The sequence below is a fragment of the Micrasema longulum genome, unplaced genomic scaffold (genome assembly GCF_059751315.1).
Source record: "Micrasema longulum isolate JH-2025_06_02 unplaced genomic scaffold, ASM5975131v1 h1tg002148l, whole genome shotgun sequence".
Classification (NCBI taxonomy): domain Eukaryota; kingdom Metazoa; phylum Arthropoda; class Insecta; order Trichoptera; family Brachycentridae; genus Micrasema; species Micrasema longulum.
In genome coordinates, this window is record NW_028279313.1 from 139,023 (window position 1) to 159,634 (window position 20,612).

Genomic DNA, 20,612 nt, shown 5'->3' on the forward strand with positions numbered 1-20,612 from the left:
CTTTACTATGATGAGAGGAGAGGGGATGGGAATGAAAGAAGAAGGATAAAGAAACAATTTAAATATTTAGATAGTGACATTTCAATCTTGACTTAAATGTAAATAAAGAAGGGGCCTCTAACATTAGTGGGTAGATTATTCCACAATCGAGCGGCTACTACTGTGAAAGAGGAGGCAAGAAAATTAGAGCGATGACAGGGTATTAAAAGGGTTATCTCGTTACTAGAACGAAGAGATAGTCCGTAATATTTGTTGAACAGATTATGTGGACTTGATTAAGTGAGATAACCTAACAGAACCTTCAATGACTAAACAATTTATATATAAGATGATTTCAGAAGCAATCGGAGACACATTAATTATTCAGTAGGCCTAACTACCTTCCATCAAGGGGTTTTCCTTTCACATACAAGCCAGACGAATTATAAAACTAGTTTGATAATAATGGAAAGCGTCAGTTTTTGTCTGCAGAAACTAAAAAAAACAGGTTTATAAATTAACGCTAAAAATCAAGAAAATTAATGTCGAAAAATTAACTGTCAACTGCAATATTGAAAAATTATATTTTTGTAATAAATATTTAAAAAATACATTTCAAAATTTTTTACCGAAAAAAAAACATTTTTAATACTACCATGAAAATGCTAAAAAACCTTAACTTCAACAGCCTCGCGGCAAATATTATTGTATGAATATATATTGTTGTTTTTTTTTCTCTGGATCTGTAGGTTATAGGACATCTTTTCCGCAAAGAGCCGTTTTGAATTTCCAAAAAATAAGTAATCAAACCACCTTAATGTATCATAGACACGTTACAAGCGCGTAACAGGTGCCGATTCAATTCGTAGTTAGCATCTGTCTTTCTTGAATCTCATTCTCACATCAACATTTGAAGGTACTTTAGACAGGCGCAGTGGCGCAGTTGGTTAGACGGCCAACTGCGAAACTGGCGTCGCAGGTTCGATTCCCGCCAGTTGCAAGAAAAAAATCCAAGAAAGTTTTTTTTCTTAATTGGTCTGGGTGTTGTGGTTTATTTTTCATAACCTCCTTCCACATTCCCTCTATCCCTCCTGCTGACGAGCCTAAAAATAAAGGCTTAGCGGGTTATTGCTTTAAAAAAATGTATTTTTGAAAATATTTACTTATAAGTAGCTTATTTTGCATTTTTTGAGACTTTAGTTCCAATTCCGTGGGACTAAAAGTACTAGGGTGATAAACATACGAGTATATCATCACAAATATTATATTGGTTCTAAAAAAATAAAAAATAAAATAAATATATGGCACATCGATATGGTTAACAGTATACTCAAACATTCGGAAATATATCGTAATAAGGTATCTGATTTTTTTATGTTGTTGAGGGTTGTTGAACTCAATATTTGCTAAAACTTACATGCACAAGTATTCTCTTTACCAGGGAGTACGATTTTTACAAAACTTATCCATATAAAGTACGTCATCATCATCATTCCCTTTCCGCACCTAATGGTGCATAGAGCACTGCATTGCTACACCAATCGCAGCGTATCTTGGTCTTTTTTTTTTTTGCGTGAACGTAAGATCCAGTCCAGAGACTATGAAAATCTTTTAGTGTAAAAAGACCTTTTTTAATAGATATTTTATGACGACTTATATCGGAAATAGAACCCAAGACCTCTTGCGTGGACACTTTCTCATATTTGGGAACCTACCAACAACCTTTTTTTTAAATGTTTTTTTAAAAATATTTTTTTGTCCTGATTTGTACAATAATGCAATGTCATAAATATCAGCATCGTAGTGTAGTGGTCAGCGCGTTTGCCTAGCATGCAAAAGGTCTTGGGTTTGATTCCTGGCATGGTTGATATGTAGTATTTATTAAACAGGGTATTTTCACACCAGAATATTTCATAGTCCCCTGGACTGTTATCTGAAACTGATCATCTTACTTTTACGTATTTTTTTTATCAAAACACGCTGCGATTGGTGCACGAATGCAATGTCCTTTGCACCATTAGGTGCGGAAAGGGGATGATGATGATAAATATTTTTTAATTCTTTCGATTGAAAAATCGATCGCCATAAATTATATTGTTTGGAGTATTTATTCACCGTTTTAGTGAGGTCACTGAAATACGAGTACATACGTACAAATAACATACTATGAGATCAACTATTTAACTTTTATATTAATACTTGAGATAATGCAGATATTTGATTAACTTTTTTCTCCCAAAATGACTAAAACCATTACAAATTGCTGATTTAATTGAATATCTGAATAAATATTTGAATCGGGTTCCGTGGCTAGTGTATATTTTTCTTTCTTTTATACAGGAAACATACAGTACGGTTATATAGTTTTACATTTTATATAGTTAGACTAAACTCTAATGGACCAGTGAAGTTTTCACATTATTTAAAAATTATATGTAAGTTTATCAATGAAAGTGCAAAAAATATAAGGAAAAAAACATATATGGAAATTGTTTAAAAATTTAAATCAAAGTAAAAAGGGTTATTTAAAAGTTTGTAGTTAGTATTTACAAATGGTAATAATATTGACAATGAAGAAAAAAAAATGGACTTACGGCTCAAAGGTCCGTGTTTCAAATCCTACTCTACCCCAACTTGATTCCCATTTTTTAAAAGTGAGTTATTTACAACTCGTTCAAAATAGGCCTCAAAATGAAATATTTGGGTATATCATAAAAGCGCAAATATTTCTTAAAAAAAAAACTTTTCATTTCTGTATTTTGCATGTTTTTAAAAATAATTTATCTGAGAATCGTTAATTGTATTTAACGAGAGCTTAAAAGCCTTGCCTTATCAAGTATCAGAGTAACGTTTTAAGATTTAATTTCTAAGAAAAAGAATGCGAATTAATTAACATTAAATATGCTGATTTAATTAATATAAAACCGTAATTAGAATTGAAGAGGATTTTCTGTTTTCATGTAAAATAATGATTATTTTCCTTAAGAAAGGGTTCAAAGATCACGAAAACAAAAATCTTAATTCCTCTTTGAGAAAATTTTTAATTTTCGTGATATAAATCATCCCGGAAAACTTTCGCAAGAAATATATGACCGGAAAATTAGATTTGTAGCATTGTTTCTTAATTCTCTCTTGAATGCTGATGAACCGGGGGTAAAATTAATTACTTTGGCCTCTGAAGGACCGACTGCTAGCTTTTTGCTAAGACTATAATGATTTTTTATGGAACTTTTATTTCACATTTTATGACTCGTTACGAGAGCATTTTAAATAGCATCCTATTACAAAAAAAGAACGAGTTTGAAACGAAATCAAAGAACACAAAATGTGTCCGTCATATAAAATTTATGGTATTCGGTATTTTGATGGAAAAGTTTTTTTTTCTAATCTTGAAGTGTATTGATGAATATAGTTATGTGCGTAAAAAAGAACGGGACCCTGGAGTGTTTTATGCACTCACACTAGCTAATGAAAATCCTTAAAAGGAAATCAAGCAGAGCTTAATATTTATACTTTCAATGCACTGGTTATTGCATTGGCCCAAAATACCAAGGCTTGTGTTTGATTTTAAAATTAATCAAATTGTTAAATAAATTAAAATATTAGGAAAATATTATGCCTTCATATAATATGCATAAAATGCATAACTACTTCTACATTATTTCATTAAAATTATTTATTGACAATTCTTGATGGAGTTCCATTGTAATGTTGTAATAACTTATATTTACATATAAGTTATTAATTTAAAAAATACTTGGTACACTTCCACTTATTTATTTTGACCAATTCACCCTCTAATGGGCATCTTCAGACTGGTGAATATTATACAGTGTATGGATAATTTATATAAAACTTAATATTATCTCAAATGTGGGTATATTTAAAAATAAAGTTTAAAAAAATACGATACGCAATATTGCAATGGAACAGAGTGAGGCAAATGATCGAAACACGTGTTGGCGAAGTACTTTAAGAGGATATTCTATGTTATGAAAAATATTTATTGTTTTATTACAATGTAAAGGGTCTAACTAAGGGGGCTAATAAGGGTGAGTTTTTAAATTCTATCTGCTGATTTATTGAAATTCTATCGCTATTATTTTTTATGCTATTTATTTCTAAAATTTCTAATCCATCTAACTTTTGACCTTTATGTCCTACATGTAAAATTTTTATGTTTTTTTCTTTATCAAAAGTATGTTTAAATTCATTTAAATGTGATGCATAGTTTGATAAGTCGTTATTTAATCTATGTGAAGCAAAATGTTCTTTCACTCTATATTTAAAAGCTCTCCCGCTTTGTCCTATAAATGAACCAGGACAAATACATGTTAGTTCGTATATTCCGCTATTTTCAAATTTGTCGACCTGATCTTTACTATTAATTAATGTTTGGCCCAAAGATTTTTTATTATAAAATGAAACCAAAACATTATTTTTTTGTAAAACTTGTTTTATTTTATTGCTGGTATTTCCGATATAATTTAATTTTACCCACTTTTTATTATTATTTTTGTTGATAGATGTAAGTCCTGCACATGAGTGAGACATTGTATTTTTCTTTTGTTTTTTCCTTATTAAATTATTCACAAGGAATTCTTTATAATCATTATTACGAGCCAATATTTTAATAAGATAAAGTTCTTTTTTATAATTTTTTGTCAACATTGGTACATTTAATAATCTATGAATTAACGAATGAAATGTGGACATTTTGTGCGAAATATGATGACGTGAAGAATTATGGATTATGTTATCGATGAATGTGGGCTTTCTTAATAATGAACAAGAATTTTCCTTTTCTTTCTTTCTTATTTTATTAACAAATTTTAAATTCGAATTTTAATGGATTCTCTTAATTTCAAATTTTTGTTTTGTATATATGAATTTTATTATTTCTTTTTTTTTTGGTTGCATTCATAAGCACGCGCCATTTTTTTTTCAAAGTTTTAAACATGTTAAAGTGTGTGTTTATTCTTTAATTAATTTGTATTTTTTTTTCTCTCTATTCCTACTTTCAAAAAATGTTTTGTATGGTTTTGTCAAGTTTTTAATTTTTTTTAAAAATTCATTTATTTAAAATATAACATTTACATTACAAACCTACATTCAATACGTAGATATAATAAAAAAGAAAAAAATACATGAAAGAGACTCATGTCAAAGTAGTAGGAGAATTCTGGTCCGGAAATCCCCTTCGGATACATAGAACAGATGTTGAGATGATCAGATCAGATCAACAGATCAAGAGCGATGTTGTTCACCATAGCGGTAGCCCTTCCAACAGGCATAACCATAGGCAGATTAGTCTTGTTTATTGAAATATTAAACAATCTTTACTAACGCTGTCTTAGGTAATTATCGGGAACATACAAACCAATGCTCATCATAATCTAGGAGAATGACTTAATGTCTTAATACTATTTTTTATTTTTTTTAAAGCATCAAAACGAAATACATATATGATCCTTATTTTATATGTATGCAATATTATGTCCGTAATCTTTTATTCGAAACTTAATTAAAATTAATTTCTCAGCGATGGAAAACTATTATTTAATAAAATATTTTGAGTATGTCCAAATACACAAAAAATTGGATGTCCTTAGGGAGTCATTAAAATTAACAAATTACAACAGGGATGGAGAATATTTTAGAGGAGGGAATATAGAAGTCTAGGCAAAACTTCCAATAAAGAATGAAAAAATATTTTTGATAAAATAAGTTTGTAGAATGTTTTATTATTTAATTTTGTTTTTTACGTGTATTTTTGAATTATTTAAACTTTCTACTGAATATGCTGTACAATTTTTAGGTTAATTTTTTTAATACAAATCTTGTTTAATTTTTAGGTTTAACTTTTTTTATTAATGGGTAAAAGGAAATTCGTGTTTTTTTTTTAAATATATAAATTAAGTCAAATATGTTAGTATTATAATTTTTTGAAAAAGGCAGATTTGCCGTTTATGTTAATAAAATAAAATAAAAAAATCAGCGTATTTTTAATATCATTGATGCAGGCATTTACAAAGAATGTTTTATCTTATAAATAAAAAATGAACAAAAATGCAGTAAAACTCTGATCAGCCTATCAAAGATAAGCCAAAATTATTTTTATATAATACAATGAAAGCGCCCGCTCGTTTCTTAAAACTGTTAATAAAGACTTATGTTTTTCTTCGGTCTCAAAACTTAACACAATATAACATCATTTAATATAAAATACAGAAACTTTAAAAGCTTTCATTGTACCCTGCACTGGAATTCTGCATTAATAATAAACATTGACAATACTGTCAATTTGTGATCAATCAAATACACGCTGTCAGTACATTCCCCTTGTTCTAGTTTCCCTGTATGACAATGAAGGACTACTGTGTTAGTTCCGAAGGACTGCAGCCGTACTTATAACATAAATACAAGGAAAGAGAATTAAATGAAGAAGAAGAAAGAAAGATATAAATAAATATTGTATGAAAAAGTTGAACTTGTTAGTATTTTATCCAACATTTCATATAATGACCCAACCCCATGAAAAAACGTATAAATTTATAGGTACTAGCTTAAATGTATTATTTGGTTATTTTGATGTAAAATATAAATTTTGCCAAGAAAATAAATTTCATCATAATTCTGTTCCCTGCTTACTTTCTAATTTAAACAAATATTATACAAAAGTTAAGTTTGTTTACCTATGGAGTTTGTTTAAGCATAGTTCAAATCGCAACAGTCAATATCAGCGTTGTTAAAGGTTCCTAGGGTTTATGTTCTTTATATTTCTAGTTTAAAATCAACAAACATCGTACAAGATCTCGACGATGCTTTATATCGTGTTTCTTTTATCTTTACCAAAGACAATTTCAATTGCACATATTATGATGCAGCATAATTAGCAAGAAAAACGTCCAGTATGAGAAAGACGATAATAATCTAAGAATCACATAAGGTTTAAATTTTAAATGCGTGGGAAAATTACGTTTTTATGTTACTTTAAATATTTTCAAAATCGATTTGGGTTGTGGTCCTGCGGTTAGTGTTGCGGACTCACGGATCAAAGGTCTGAAGTTCGAATTCCACTCAATCCCAAATCGATTCCCATTTTCTAATACTGAGTTATTTTTAAGGCATTAAAAATGGCTCCCAAAATATAAATATTTGGGGGTAAATCATAAAATGGCTGATATTTCCTTCTATAAAAAAAAATAAATAGCGTTAAAACTGAAATATAAGAAATTTTTCAGTGCAAAGTTAATAACTCTAACATAACCCAATTTTCTGTGTCCGGGTGGACGAGAAATGAAGTTCTGACTGTGAAATAGAACCGGAATCTAGGATGGCTGATTTTGATTAGATGGTTTCTCTCAGGTAAAAATCTTGAAAAAGGAAATTGAGTGCAAAGTTCGTTTTATAGTGTAGGCGCGTACGCCTACTATGCTTGGTTCTGGATTCCTGGGTTCAATTCTTGAAAAGGTGGACGTGAAACGTTGATATTAAAAGTGGTTCTACAATGCGATAATTCATAGCTCCAGGACACTTGAAGCGTATGGCTGATTACGTAGAAGGCAAATAACAAAATTATGATGATGGTGATGAACCTAACCAAATAGCTAATCATTTTAAATAGATACTTGTCAATCCAAATGGCTTTTTTGGTCTTAATAGGTTTGAATTATTTGGCCGGTGAAGAGGTGGTAACGATTCTGGTTCTCCCGATCTGATTTGTTTCTTCCAGTTTACTAACAAGCTAATGAACTAACATACCCCATCGATGTCAGAATTGGGAAAATTTGATTGAGGGTGACAGAAAAATTGAATGTTTATACAAAGGTTGCTCTGACGGCGATAGGGGATTGAAAGCAAAATTTCCGTTTATTACAGCTAATAAAAATGTTTTTGTAATGTGCGGATCTGAAAAGAGGCCACACAACCTTTAAAACAAATCGAGGTAAGTGAGTTGGGCTTTCGAAGAAATCCAAAAAGTAATACAAATGTTATTACTAGAGAACTCGAGAAGTTTGTATGAGATAATGTTACGAATACCATCAATTTCTTTTTTTTTTTTTTGTTGTGAAAGGTTCGACGGAAATGGTATTAAAAATAACTTTTTATAGCTTTGTTACACTATGCACCTCTATATTTATGTCTTATTCCTGAAACGAAGAAAACGTAAAACTGATTTAAATCGCATAAAATTCACAGAAAATTGTGAAAAGTCATTCAACCTTTGAGCCAAAACAGTCGATCCTTTTTCTCACCTGACGATTTCTGTTGACCGGAAGGTACTTTTATTACCTTCAGAAACTTTTGCTGTTTCCGATTTAGCTGTTTCCGAATTGCATTGCAAATGTAATAGAAAAGAACCACTCCAATGCCCTGCTTTTATGGCTAGTTAAGTGGTGGATACGTGTTTTTACAGCGTACCCAATACCTAGTTCAACAAAGTTATTTTGGTTTTGACTTTTAAAAAGAGTTTTCAGCGTTTAGAAATGTTTTACCAGCTTTAAACCGCTATTATGGTAACGCTGAAACGCTGTAGGAGCATCTACCTACCGAGTTGCAGCTTTTATATAAACTTTTGTAGTTACGCGTTTATATCCCTTTTAAATCTGTTAAATTCACACAACGAGAAACCGATTTCAAATTCCCCTAGTATTTTAAGCCCTTGTTTACATGGTCTTACTCTACTAAACACTTTAACTCCAAAATACAACATTTTGTTATATTTACGAGCAATCATACTGTTATATTTTGGCGTAAATATGTTATTTTAAAAGCCATAAGAATCAATTGTTCTGTTCTCCATGATTTTTTTCACTATAACATCGCTTGTTGGCTTGGTATTGCACAGTGTTTCATTTTATACAAACTAGACACTGAAAATTCTAAAAGGTCTTAAAACCCACTTCACTACCCTAGTTCTTGTATATTCAATAGACCATTTTTACAAAATTGAGATATTTATTTACTTATTTTTATTTGGGAAAAGAACAACAGTTTTTACTTATATTGTATACAGAAAATAAGAATATATATAAACAAAAATTGTAAAAACAGTCAATATAAATTTTCCACAGTGGTGTAAGCTATTGATTAAGTACATTATCGGTATCACAATAAAAGCAATTTAACAATTTAGAAATGTTAGGCACTTGGAAATTGCAAATAAAATAAGAATACATAAATTTATATACAGTAATAAAAACAAAGTAAATAGAAACAAAATAAATTTAAATTTAAAGAATAAGAAAAGAAAAAAAGTATAAACAAAATAATGTACAAAATATAATAATGAACATACGAGTACATACATAAATACTGACATCGTATAACTAAACGGGTGAGCTGTCTATAAGGAATCTTCTATATTTCATATAGGAGAGATGAAAAATGTCTGCGTGACCGGAGAGAACAGTATTATAATAGTGACATGCTCTAAAGAAAAGGTCGTTTTTCCTTGAGTTGGTCGTAAGTACTGGTAAATTAAATGTAGTATGGAGTCTTGTTCTGTTGGGTACAAGATATTTTAAAGAACTTGTAAGTAAAAGGCCGTCTACGTCGTTGTTTATTAGCTTAAACAGGAATATTTGATCTGCAATCACTCTTTTGTACTCCAGAGTTTGAATTGAATTTGGTGCACCGTGAAATTTATATTTTATTGAATTTATGAATTTTTTTTTGTATCCTTTCTAGTTGTTTATATATATTTTATATTGGGGATTTCATATAATCAAAGCATATTCTAACAGACTTCTCACATATGTGTAAAATGGCAAAATACTTTTTTTAATGTTTTTGAAGTCATTAGTCATTCGCATTAAAAAACCCAGCATTTGTATGCCTTATTAATAATTCCATTAATGTGAATATCGAACACAAACTTGGAATCTAAAACTATTCTTAAGTCTCTGATAATGCTCTTCCTCGGAACCATTTCATTCATTAGAGTATACTGAACATTTAAAGAATTATGTTTATGCCAATATGTGTATTATCTTATAACGCGTCCATTTAGCTAAATAATAATTCTTTTTTCCGTAATTAAATAGTATTTTCAGTATTTTTTAGTGCTAATCTCCACTTACTGAGTTTACTTATTTTACTTTAAAAACAAATTAAATTTCGTTTATAAAATTTGCAGAATAGTCTATTGAACATACAAGAACTAAGGCAGCGACTTGCGAGATATATTTTATCATTTTGCGATAAAAAATATTTATAATGTTATTTTGATTTTTAAAATAATAAATATGTGATAGTTCACCGGAATAAGCATATTAAATTTTCAAGAAATAGAAATCAAAGAAGTTCAAAGTGCAATATTTTTTTTATTTTAGCTAAAACTTATTCATAACATTATTATACAGTACAAATTTGTCTTCTTTCGATAAATTAAACTCTATTGAACGCGAACAGAAAGAAAGTGTCAAAAGTGCTAATTTTGCTAAGTTGACATTTTGTTTTGAAGGCTTTTAATAAAGTAAAATAATAAGTTAAATGTCAAAGTAAATACAATATCTTGTAGAAATGAAAATGTTCTTTTGAATGACGTATAATTTTTACCATTTTGTTTTACTTTCGGTGCTCATTTTTGAATTTGAAAAAAAAACGGACACAGCGTATATCAACACTCAATATATTCGTTTCAATATACGTTTTTTTTATTCGCTTGTTTTTAAATTGTGTTTATTTTACATTTTAATAAAATGCCGTTTACACGTAGACAATACAGTATTCTATTTTTCCCTGGACTCAGAATTTGTGGGATAAAAAAATCCCGAGACATCGCCACCGAGATAGACGGGTAACAACGATTACCCCCCCACGCCCACGGCCACATTTTCTTCTTGTGGACACGTGCGGACAGGACCTCGTGGCAATAGCGATTTTCTTGATGTGAACGCGTCGCTCCAAAAAAAAAATATCGGAAAGAGCTCGGTAAGGAGTTTGATTATTTAAAAAAATAATACCTATTTTCAAAATCTTTTTGAAATTTTTTTTGGTAATGGCGTCGTGTATTCATTTTTGCAGCGCTCACGTGTGAACTGCTGCCGATTTTTTTTTCTGTCCCAGTGTTCTCTCCTGCGCGGTTGAGGCTGTTCATGCAGCTAGGACAAGACAATACTGACATATCTATTGTATTGTCCACGTGGCCCTTAAGAAAGATTAAAGACATTAAGCGGATCCAAGTATTGAAGATGACGTTCTAGAATTTTTCCATAGACCCATCTGATTCCTCGTTAATCTGTATAGAGTTTGTATTCCTAAGAATTAATTTAGTCAATTTTCCTCAGTGCACAGGGGCGAGGGGCGTTTGGATCTCCTCAATGTAAAGCATTATAGTTTTAGGTTAATTCAAAGCTTAAACAATCAATGACTTCAATCTCCCCCTTAAATTGCTTGTGTTTGTATTATTTAATTGGATTATGCAAAATTTTACATTAATAGAACAGCGTTTCTTTGAGCCAATAATACGAATACCAAAGTCAATAGCAGAAAATGGCGCATTTTCAATTTTTTTATTTATTATTTATTTATTGAGATCTACAGTCATGTATACAATAATACGGCTTTAGTATAATAGCTGCTTATTACTTGACTTTAAAAGTTTTTAAACTTAAAATCAACAGAAAACATAATGTGTCATAAGTCAACAGGGACGTGTGATGTCACCATGGCTGTTCAACGTGTATATCGATAACTGCATGAAAAAACTGAAAGGTTTAAGAATGGGAGCGAAAATGTGTGATTTAACTGTCAATTGTATTTTGTATGCTGATGACGCCATGCTTCTTGTTTACAAAGAGGAACTGCAATTCTTGATAACAAAGGTTTTCAATGTATGCAAGGGAAGCAATTTGCTGATAAATGTCGATTAATCGAAGTTGACGGTTTTTAAAAGAAATGAAAGTAAGACTTAATGTGAAATCACTGTGTAAGGGGTAATACTAAAACAGGTAGAGAAATTTGTGTATCTAAGAAGAATGTTTACTAGGGATGTAATGACAGAAAGATATGAAGGAGGGTAAGTGCCGGGAACAGAGTAAACGGTGCACTTAAATCAACCTTGGCAAATTAATATTGTCGCAAGAGGCAAAATTAGAAGTTCGCAATGGAGTCCTGGTCCCGACCTTGATGTATGGGAGCAAAGTATGGACTTGAAACAGGGATAAAATAAAGCCGTTAAAATGCGATCTCTCAGGTGAATGTGTGGTAAAACAATGTACGATAGATGCACAAATGTAGAGATCCGTACATTATGTAAGGCTGAGATAAGCATTATCGACGAAATCAAGAAAGGAGCTCTGGGCTAGTTTGAACGTGTAGAGTAAATGGACAACAAAAAATAGCTAAAAATATCTACCATGCGGACGTTGATGGAATCAGAAATAGAAAAAGACCGAAAAGGACATGGCATGACCAAATCCAACAAATACTTGAAGATGGACATGTCAAAAGTCGTAATAATCGGCGCGCGTGCATAAGAAGATGTATGAAGGTAGAGGAAGCGAGATCTGTAGGCAAAGATAGAGTGATGTGGCGTTCTATTTTCTCTACCTACCCTTATAGAGAAACGGCGTGATGGTTTGTTTGTCATTAGTAAAGTTATATTAAACATAAAAAGAATTTGGAAAACAAAAAATAAACATTTGTGCAAAACCTTTTGTAAATTTAAAATAAAATTTAAGAACAAATATTTGGTATACCCATCATTACTTACTCAAGACAATAATGCCTGAATTTATTATTATTTAAGTTGAATATATCACTCGCATCGGCTCCAATAATGTTATTAAATATATGTTGCAAATTGTATGTATGCATGAATTTTTGCTGCATTTGTATTTACATCAAGGCACAGTAAAATAATTTGATGTAACGGGTATGCTTAAAGAGTACATATGAATTAATTAAACTAAGTAAATAAGGGTAGTCAGTAATTCTAGTTACACTACATTTACTCTATGTGTGTAAAGCCTATTGACTAGGTTGTGGCGTTCAAATTTTTTAGCTACCTAATGGGCCATGGTTAAGATGTTGCAATGCCTACCGTGGGTATCAATATTGCCCTGGCCACATAATAACAACTGAGCTGTCATCGTGTGTGCATGTGCCTTTGATATTCTCACGCGATCGCGAATAAGTCATTTTTGCGATCAATAATTCATAAAATCCACTGTGTCGTGTCATCGCATATAATATTCAAGAAACCACGTCAAGTGCCCCTCCTTCCTGACTTCAGGATCTGATCTGATCCTGACTGCCACGACAAAAATTCCAAACAATAAGATGCTAAAACCCTAGTCCAAGGTAGGTTATTGCATTCATTGTATTAGGGTTTGGTGGGTTCGGTTGAAGCGGCCAAAAAAAAAAAAGAAGAACATAGGCCTTTACTTTGCACACTGTATTAGTGTAGAGCGTTCATTTGACATATGTTTTAACATCCCCATTTCTTCAATTCTTTCAAATTCAACAGCTCTCTAAAATATTATCAACATGGTTTATTTTTATACCTCCCTTGGGGGTTAACTCCAGTCCTTGTCTTAAAAAAATTAGACAAACTCAAAATATTGTTGATCACCTAACCTTTGTGTAACAATTAAGACCAAGATACGCTGCGGTTGGTGTAGCAATACCCTAATTTTTTTATTTTTAAAAATATATTTGAACCCTTGTGTTAGCCTTATGTGTCATGTACAAGGCTAAGGTACTCGGAAAAAATCGATTTTGTTTGCCTTGGAAATGGGATGTTCGATCACTGATTTTGGTTTATTACCTTTATGAGTCCAATCACTATTGTTGCAAAGTCCAAGAACAATGACACCTGATAAAAAATTTTAACAACAGTGTGAATATTTGTAAAGTATATTCCATCTTTCCTTCATTCTGCTTCAAGATTATGGCGTTGTAAACTGAAAAATGGGCACTGAAATAACAGATGTTCGTTACTCTGTGAAGAAATATCATCGCATGGACAATAGTCATAATTCCTTAATTAAAACCTATATAGGTAACTGTTCATAGTTCCGTGTCCGATAAAAACTTGGGTCGTTTCGAAACTTTGGTGATGACGACGGAAGCTTGCTGCATCAGCCAGCGTTCGGATAAACATTTTAGTTATATTACTTGTAGAAGAAGCGCGGTAATAATCCTCCCAACGCTGCTGCGTACTTCGTTTTATAAAGCGTAGTGTAGTACCCTATACACCATATGGTTCACCTCTTTGTTCTCATTCTCAAGGCACTCTCTTAATACCCATACACAATTCCTCTTTCTTTTCTAACTCATATAGTGTCCATGCGGCTCGACTGTGGAATCATCTCCCATCCACCATCAAAGATGTTACTACATTATCTCTGTTTAAATCACGTCTGAAGAAACATCTCTTTTCTCTTCCTTAATCTCTCCTCCTTTCCTTTTTCCTCTTTCCGCTTTTTTCTTTTTTCCCATTGAGTAAAAGTTTTGATTTAAGGTAATTTATAAACAAATACGTTTATTTCTATTTTTATATATTTTTAACTTTATAATCTTTTTTTTTTCTATTGAATATGTTCTGTAACTTGAATTATAAAAATAAAACTTTTTTTTAATTGGTTGGTTGGAAGAAATTGCCATTTAGCAATAAGCCCGCCAATGTACAAATAACATTATGTACAAAAAGTTAAATAAATATAAATGAATAAATATAAAATTAGGCTCGGAAAAGGAATGATGATGTTGTAAAGCAACAAAATTATTTGTCTCTTAGTATCCCACCCGCTCCTGAAACACCAGTCTGAAGATGCCCATTAGAGAGAAAAAGCGCTAATTGGTCAAAATAAATAAGTGGGAGTGTACCAAGTATTTTTAAGTTAATAACCTATATGTAAATATAAGTAATTACATCATTACAATGGAATTTCATCAAGAATTGTCAATAAATAATTTAAATAAAATAAATATACTAATAATAATCTCAGGTTTTTAAAAAATAAAAAAACTTTTAGTATGTATGACTGTTAATATATTACAACAGAGATAAAGAACATTTAAGAGAAGGTAATATAGAAGTCTAGGCATCTATAGGGCTTATGACCGGTCAACGGCTAGTTTAAGTTTGGCTTGGTTTTGGTTTGGCCACTTTACACACTGTGTAACATTCACAATTAGGCCCATATTCAAACATCTATATTCCTTCAATTATTTCATTTGTTGATTTTTGTGAAGTTAAAGATCTGAAACCTTTATTTATGCGGGAGAGATTCACCTAATTGAATTATTTCACCTACATACTAGGCAACGCCTTAAAATGTTATTTTTTCAATGTCTATACTTCTTCATGGACCAGGTGGATTTATCAACTTAAATATTCTTCATCTCTGTAGTAAAATGTTAATATAAACAGCTCCTTAAGGAGTTGAATCCAGTCCTTGTCTACAAACATTTGAACGAACTCAAAATATTGTTGATTTATGACTGTGTTACAGTCAAAGTATGATTCTTACATTAATAAAACGTTATCACAGATATGTAAATTTTATTATTTTACCTTATGTTAGCTGTAGTAAGGCAATATTGACACGGGGCTAACGAGTTGCTGAAGGGTTAAGAACATCAAATGATACAATATCAGTCCTTAATAAGTCTTTCAAATCCCTCAGCCCTTAGATAATCCTGTTCTGACCCTATCACAAATTCACCCTGTTAATCCTTTCCAAAAAACTAAACAATCAAGCAAAGTTAACAGTAAGAAAATTTACGTTGCCTTAATATAATGTAAACATCAACATTATGTTTAATTTTATGTTAATAGGAAACACAATTTTTTTCTTCATACAAACGTATTCCTGTATTTTCTCCCTGGGTTATTGCACTAGAGCACTGATTTTTACACACTATAGATATTTACCATTGGCGTGTCTCTATCATTTTGTTTATTTGGTCAGTTGTGTCTTATAGGTGCTAGGACTATCCAAAAACCCAAAAAAAGCATTCTGATAATCTTTTTTTTCAGTTATTTTTGTTCAGCTTTGGGGTGTGGAAAACGGAACAGTGTAACGTCGATTAACGGAAAGCAAAATTAGTCTGACGTGCAGTTGTTTTTTTGCACAGCATCGGGGAGGCATTTGCGAGAGAGTGACAAAAACAATTTTCATATGCCTATACGTCAAAAATTGTCTGGTATTGCAAAGCCTCTTAACTATGAAGATATTTCAACCTTTTTACCCTTTTAACTGACGCAATATTTTGCGAAAAGCTCAAATGTAAGGCACAGCTTTATTTAATATATTGGTGTCCAATACTTATTATTGGAATAGAAAAAACATTTTTCTTATAACTTTTATGGTATTTGTTTTTTTAGGTTCCTTATTTTCTTTTAAAATTTGTTTTATTTCAGGAAAAATGTATTTTCAAATGGTTAATACCACCAAACACTTGTTTATTTTATTTTCATGTTCATACAATATTATGTTTGTACTCTTTTATTTTTGTGTTAATAAACACTAATTTTTTAGTACGAGATGACACACTATTAGTTTATAGTTTATTGTGACAAATGTAACTTTTTTTTAAATTTACCTGTTAAGTACTGTTGTATGAACATGTGTACATTTTTTTAATAAAGAATCTTTGAAAAAAAATATTTTTAAATTATTATAAAAATAATAACCGCCATTGCAAATGTTTTAAATTGAATTACCTTAACGTTTTGTGTTTTCGGATTTGTAAATATTGCATTTGTGAATAATTTGTGGTAAAAAGCATTATTTTAAGTGAAGTCAAAAAAATTCGGTGTCTCACATATTTTATATTTAATCCCTTAAAAATAAAATTTACCTACACGAACATCTTCAAATACAATGAATAAACGATTGAAAATTTAGACACATTCTAATACTAAAATAAAACGATTTTTTTTAAATGTGTATCATTATAAGTCATTGTAATGAGCAACTACGCTGAGATTTTAGGTTTGATTCACAATTATGAAATGTTAGTTTTTTTACGATAATATTTGTGAACTTATTTTATATACACCTACAAAATTCGCATATTTAGAAAATAAGTAATCATTGATTTTCTAGAATGGTTTGAGTATGTTCAAACATTTAAAGACAGCCTGGATTTCCTTCAATAGGAAGTTGAATTGATCAAATCTGTTGCAACAGAGAGAGAAAAACACTGTTAATGCCTAGACTTCCATATTCCTTTCATTAGAATGTTGTCATTAGGGGGTGAAATCTAGTCTTGTGTCTATAAACATTTGCACAAACTCAAATTTATTTTTGTATAAAATTTAGTTACATTGGGTTGAACATATTGCTGTCCTTTAAGTAAAAACCTGTATTGAACCTAATGAATTACATAAAAATATGATATTGATCTAAACATATTAAACTAACATTTTTATTTATTTGAAGAGCAAATTTCGTTCACCGATATATTTATTTGAACATTAAAATCACCGTTAAATTATTTTAAAAACTGAACGAAAGAAATAATTTTAAATGATTCTTAAGACGTTAATATTCATGTAAAAGTTATGTAAGTTTCATGCTTACCAAGAACAAATAGTAGCAAAACAAAGGATGTCATCCAGTTACGCTTCATAAATCCAATCGTTGTTTTCATCTTGGTACAACTTCCAAAAACAAACTTTTAAATCAGCCAAAATACGTCGGAGAGACATAAAAACCGAACGCTGTCCATAAAACACATTTCACATTTAAAATACACTTGCAAAGTACGATCAAATATGTAAAATTCAAATTTTGCCCCAATTTTTTCGCAAAGTTTTTTTCCTTGTTTTAAAAATAATTTCACTTCTCTGAAATATCATCCAAGATTCTGAGTTTTCGCCAAAAAATGTTAAAATAAACTTTTCCTTTTTATGAAAATAGTTAGAAAAATTTCAGGGTTAGTTTTCTGTTTTTTTTTAAAGGTTTTACAAAGAGGTAATTTTATTTCAAGTGGGCGTGCCTTCGTATGGAGCGGAACGCGACCGCACTGAACGAATGCTTTCAGCGACTGAAACACAGATTATCCATGAAATGATTTCGCTCTCTAGCGACCATCCCCTGAAACTTACTTGCATAGAGCCTTTCATACAGCCTACATTCTCCCTCGAGTCGCGCTCAATTTGGTATCCTTATTTGAATTCCGGACGACTAAACAGCTAATCATTTACATTTGAATGAAATATTTCGATTGACAAGTCCGTTGATAATATGCTTTTATAATGTCATCGTTTATTGAGTGATTATGTATCTACATTTTTTGAGATTATATTTAATGTATTTATTTTGTATGAAAATAATGTTTAATCAATTTTTATTCATATTTAAATAAAACTAGATTTTGTAGTCAAATAATTTTTTTTATATTAAATTAATAAAAGTGATTCATATTCCTATTTTTTTTTGGTAATTCTTATAAATAGTTTTTTATGTTAGTCAATAAAATAACGATTTTTTTATCATTTTAAGGTTTTTACGGTCTGTTTATTAAGTTTGTCTTCTTTGTTTATTCTCTAATGTAAAAACACTTCAAAAAAGTATATTGTTAAGTGTCCTTGGCACGGGTAAATAAAAGAAAAATATGAATAAATAAATAAAATTTAAAAAATAACGTGTAATTTTTTGTTAAATTTGGTAATTTTTTATACGTTGAAAATGTATCTAGATCTTTAAGTACGAAATAAATATTTTTGACAAGGGTTTCAACAGAGACCTAGTCTTTAATAACAAAATCTGGAAGCCCATTTTTTGTGTGCATTTACAGAGACCTTACTATATCTCTGGATGGTTAGAGTCATCTTATTTTATTATTATTACAATTCAAAAATCTATTTTTGATTAAATGTTTTTTTTTCAAACAAACAAACCATCACACCGTTTGCCCGTAAAGGTAAGTAGAGAGGATAGAGCGCCATATTACTTTATCTTTGCATCCAGACCTCGTTTCCTCTACATTCATACATCTTCTCATGCACGCACTTCGATTATTACTACTCTCGACATGTCCATCTTCAAGTATTTTTTGGACTTGATCGTGCCATGTCTTTCTCGGTCTTCCTCGTTTTCTGCATTCATCAACATTTGCATCGTAGATCCTTTTATCCGTTCTTTGGCTGTTCATTCGCTTTTTATTTCAATATTATCTGAGTAAGCGTTCAAAACTCACCAGGTATTTTTTATCGATTCTTTCCATAATTATTTATTTATTTATTTAGATATCAACGGTTCAAAGAATCTATTACAGTAAAAAGTTTTACATAAATAATTACAGCAGTGAACAATTTATTATGTAATATATAATATGAAATATAACTAATTAATTCAACTAAATAATCAAAACTAAACAATTTTTTTTTTTTAAACTGCAAAAAAGAAACATACAAATCTAAGATTACAAATAAAAGATAATAATAAAAAGTGAGAAAACCTTTTGTTCTAAATATAAATTTAGCAAATTAAAATTGAGAGTCATTTAACACAAACATAAAGTGACTAGTATTTAGCTAGGTAATAATGAAAAATAATAGTAATGCCACAATAAGATTTATAAATAATACGTATTTTGGATCAATATTATTATGGAATAGTGAAATTGGAACCTTAAAAATGATGTTAATTGGTTTTTAAAGGTTTTTTTTTTAAATTGTCTAGTAAAATATTCCAGCAAAAAAATATTATTTGTAAATTTTATTTACAACGGATCACATAAAAAAAACGTCACAGGTTCATGAAACACGTGTTTCCAACAACCAATCAATTATTGCATTCTTATGTTGCGGTAAATGGCAAAAAAATTCCAGTTTCCGGTGTACCAAATTGTATATTCAAATTACATAAGGCGCTGCATTAATTTACCAATCGCAGAGTATCTAGATTATTTTTGTTGCATGAAGGTAAGAAGATCAGTCTTACGGTTTGGGTGCCAGTCCAGGGACTATGAAATATTCTTGTGTAAAATCTGCTTCTAAAATAAATACTTTATGTCAACCATGTCGGGAATCGAACCCGAGACCTCTTGTGTGGTAGGCAAACGCTCTGACCACTACACCACGAGGCCGACAGTCGAAAGGAATAATTACCTTGATGTATGGAAAAACACCAAAGCGGTGTTTACCAATAAAACCATTGGCAAAAAAATAAGTAACTAATAAAATTGGGTTTTAAACTAAGGATGCCGACAATGATGATTATCATACACGTGCGATTTGGTAAATTTTGAAAGCTTAAGCAAATTCCATGCAACTCGCCACGGTTAAATAATTGGGTTTTTGCACATATAATGGAGGTCATAATAAAACACGACTCCGTACAATGAAGTAAACCCCGAAATTCTTCCAAGGGACCGGACGTAATCCTACCCCATCATAAAATGTAAAACTTCCCATCTCCGGAATGTGAGAAACTTTACCCGGATTATCTGCATACCGAAAGATGCATACGGCACTAACGTGGTCGACACATATTCCTGTCACTCATATGTGTGGAGGCAAGATGGTCAATTTTACGCTTCAGGTTCCAATCAAGGAACCATAAAAACATTGCAGCGAAGAATTAATTAAAAATCAATATTCCACGTCTTCCTTGCCGGGAATCGAACCCGACGTTTTATTCGACATGTATATCTTTATTCATCCT

The 20,612-nt window shown here is 30.6% G+C and overlaps 1 protein-coding gene across 1 annotated transcript in view; it reads right to left on the reverse strand.

Annotated features, from left to right (window-relative positions):
- Window positions 1-17,964, reverse strand: part of LOC148272920 (uncharacterized) — an 81,558-nt gene extending 63,594 nt beyond the window's left edge. Inside the window, exon 1 of the mRNA XM_088239396.1 lies at window positions 17,523-17,964. Coding sequence (XP_088095522.1) covers window positions 17,523-17,592 — 70 coding nt within the window. The 5' untranslated portion in view covers window positions 17,593-17,964. The remainder of the gene's footprint in view (window positions 1-17,522) is intronic.
- Between the last annotated feature and the right edge of the window lie 2,648 nt (window positions 17,965-20,612).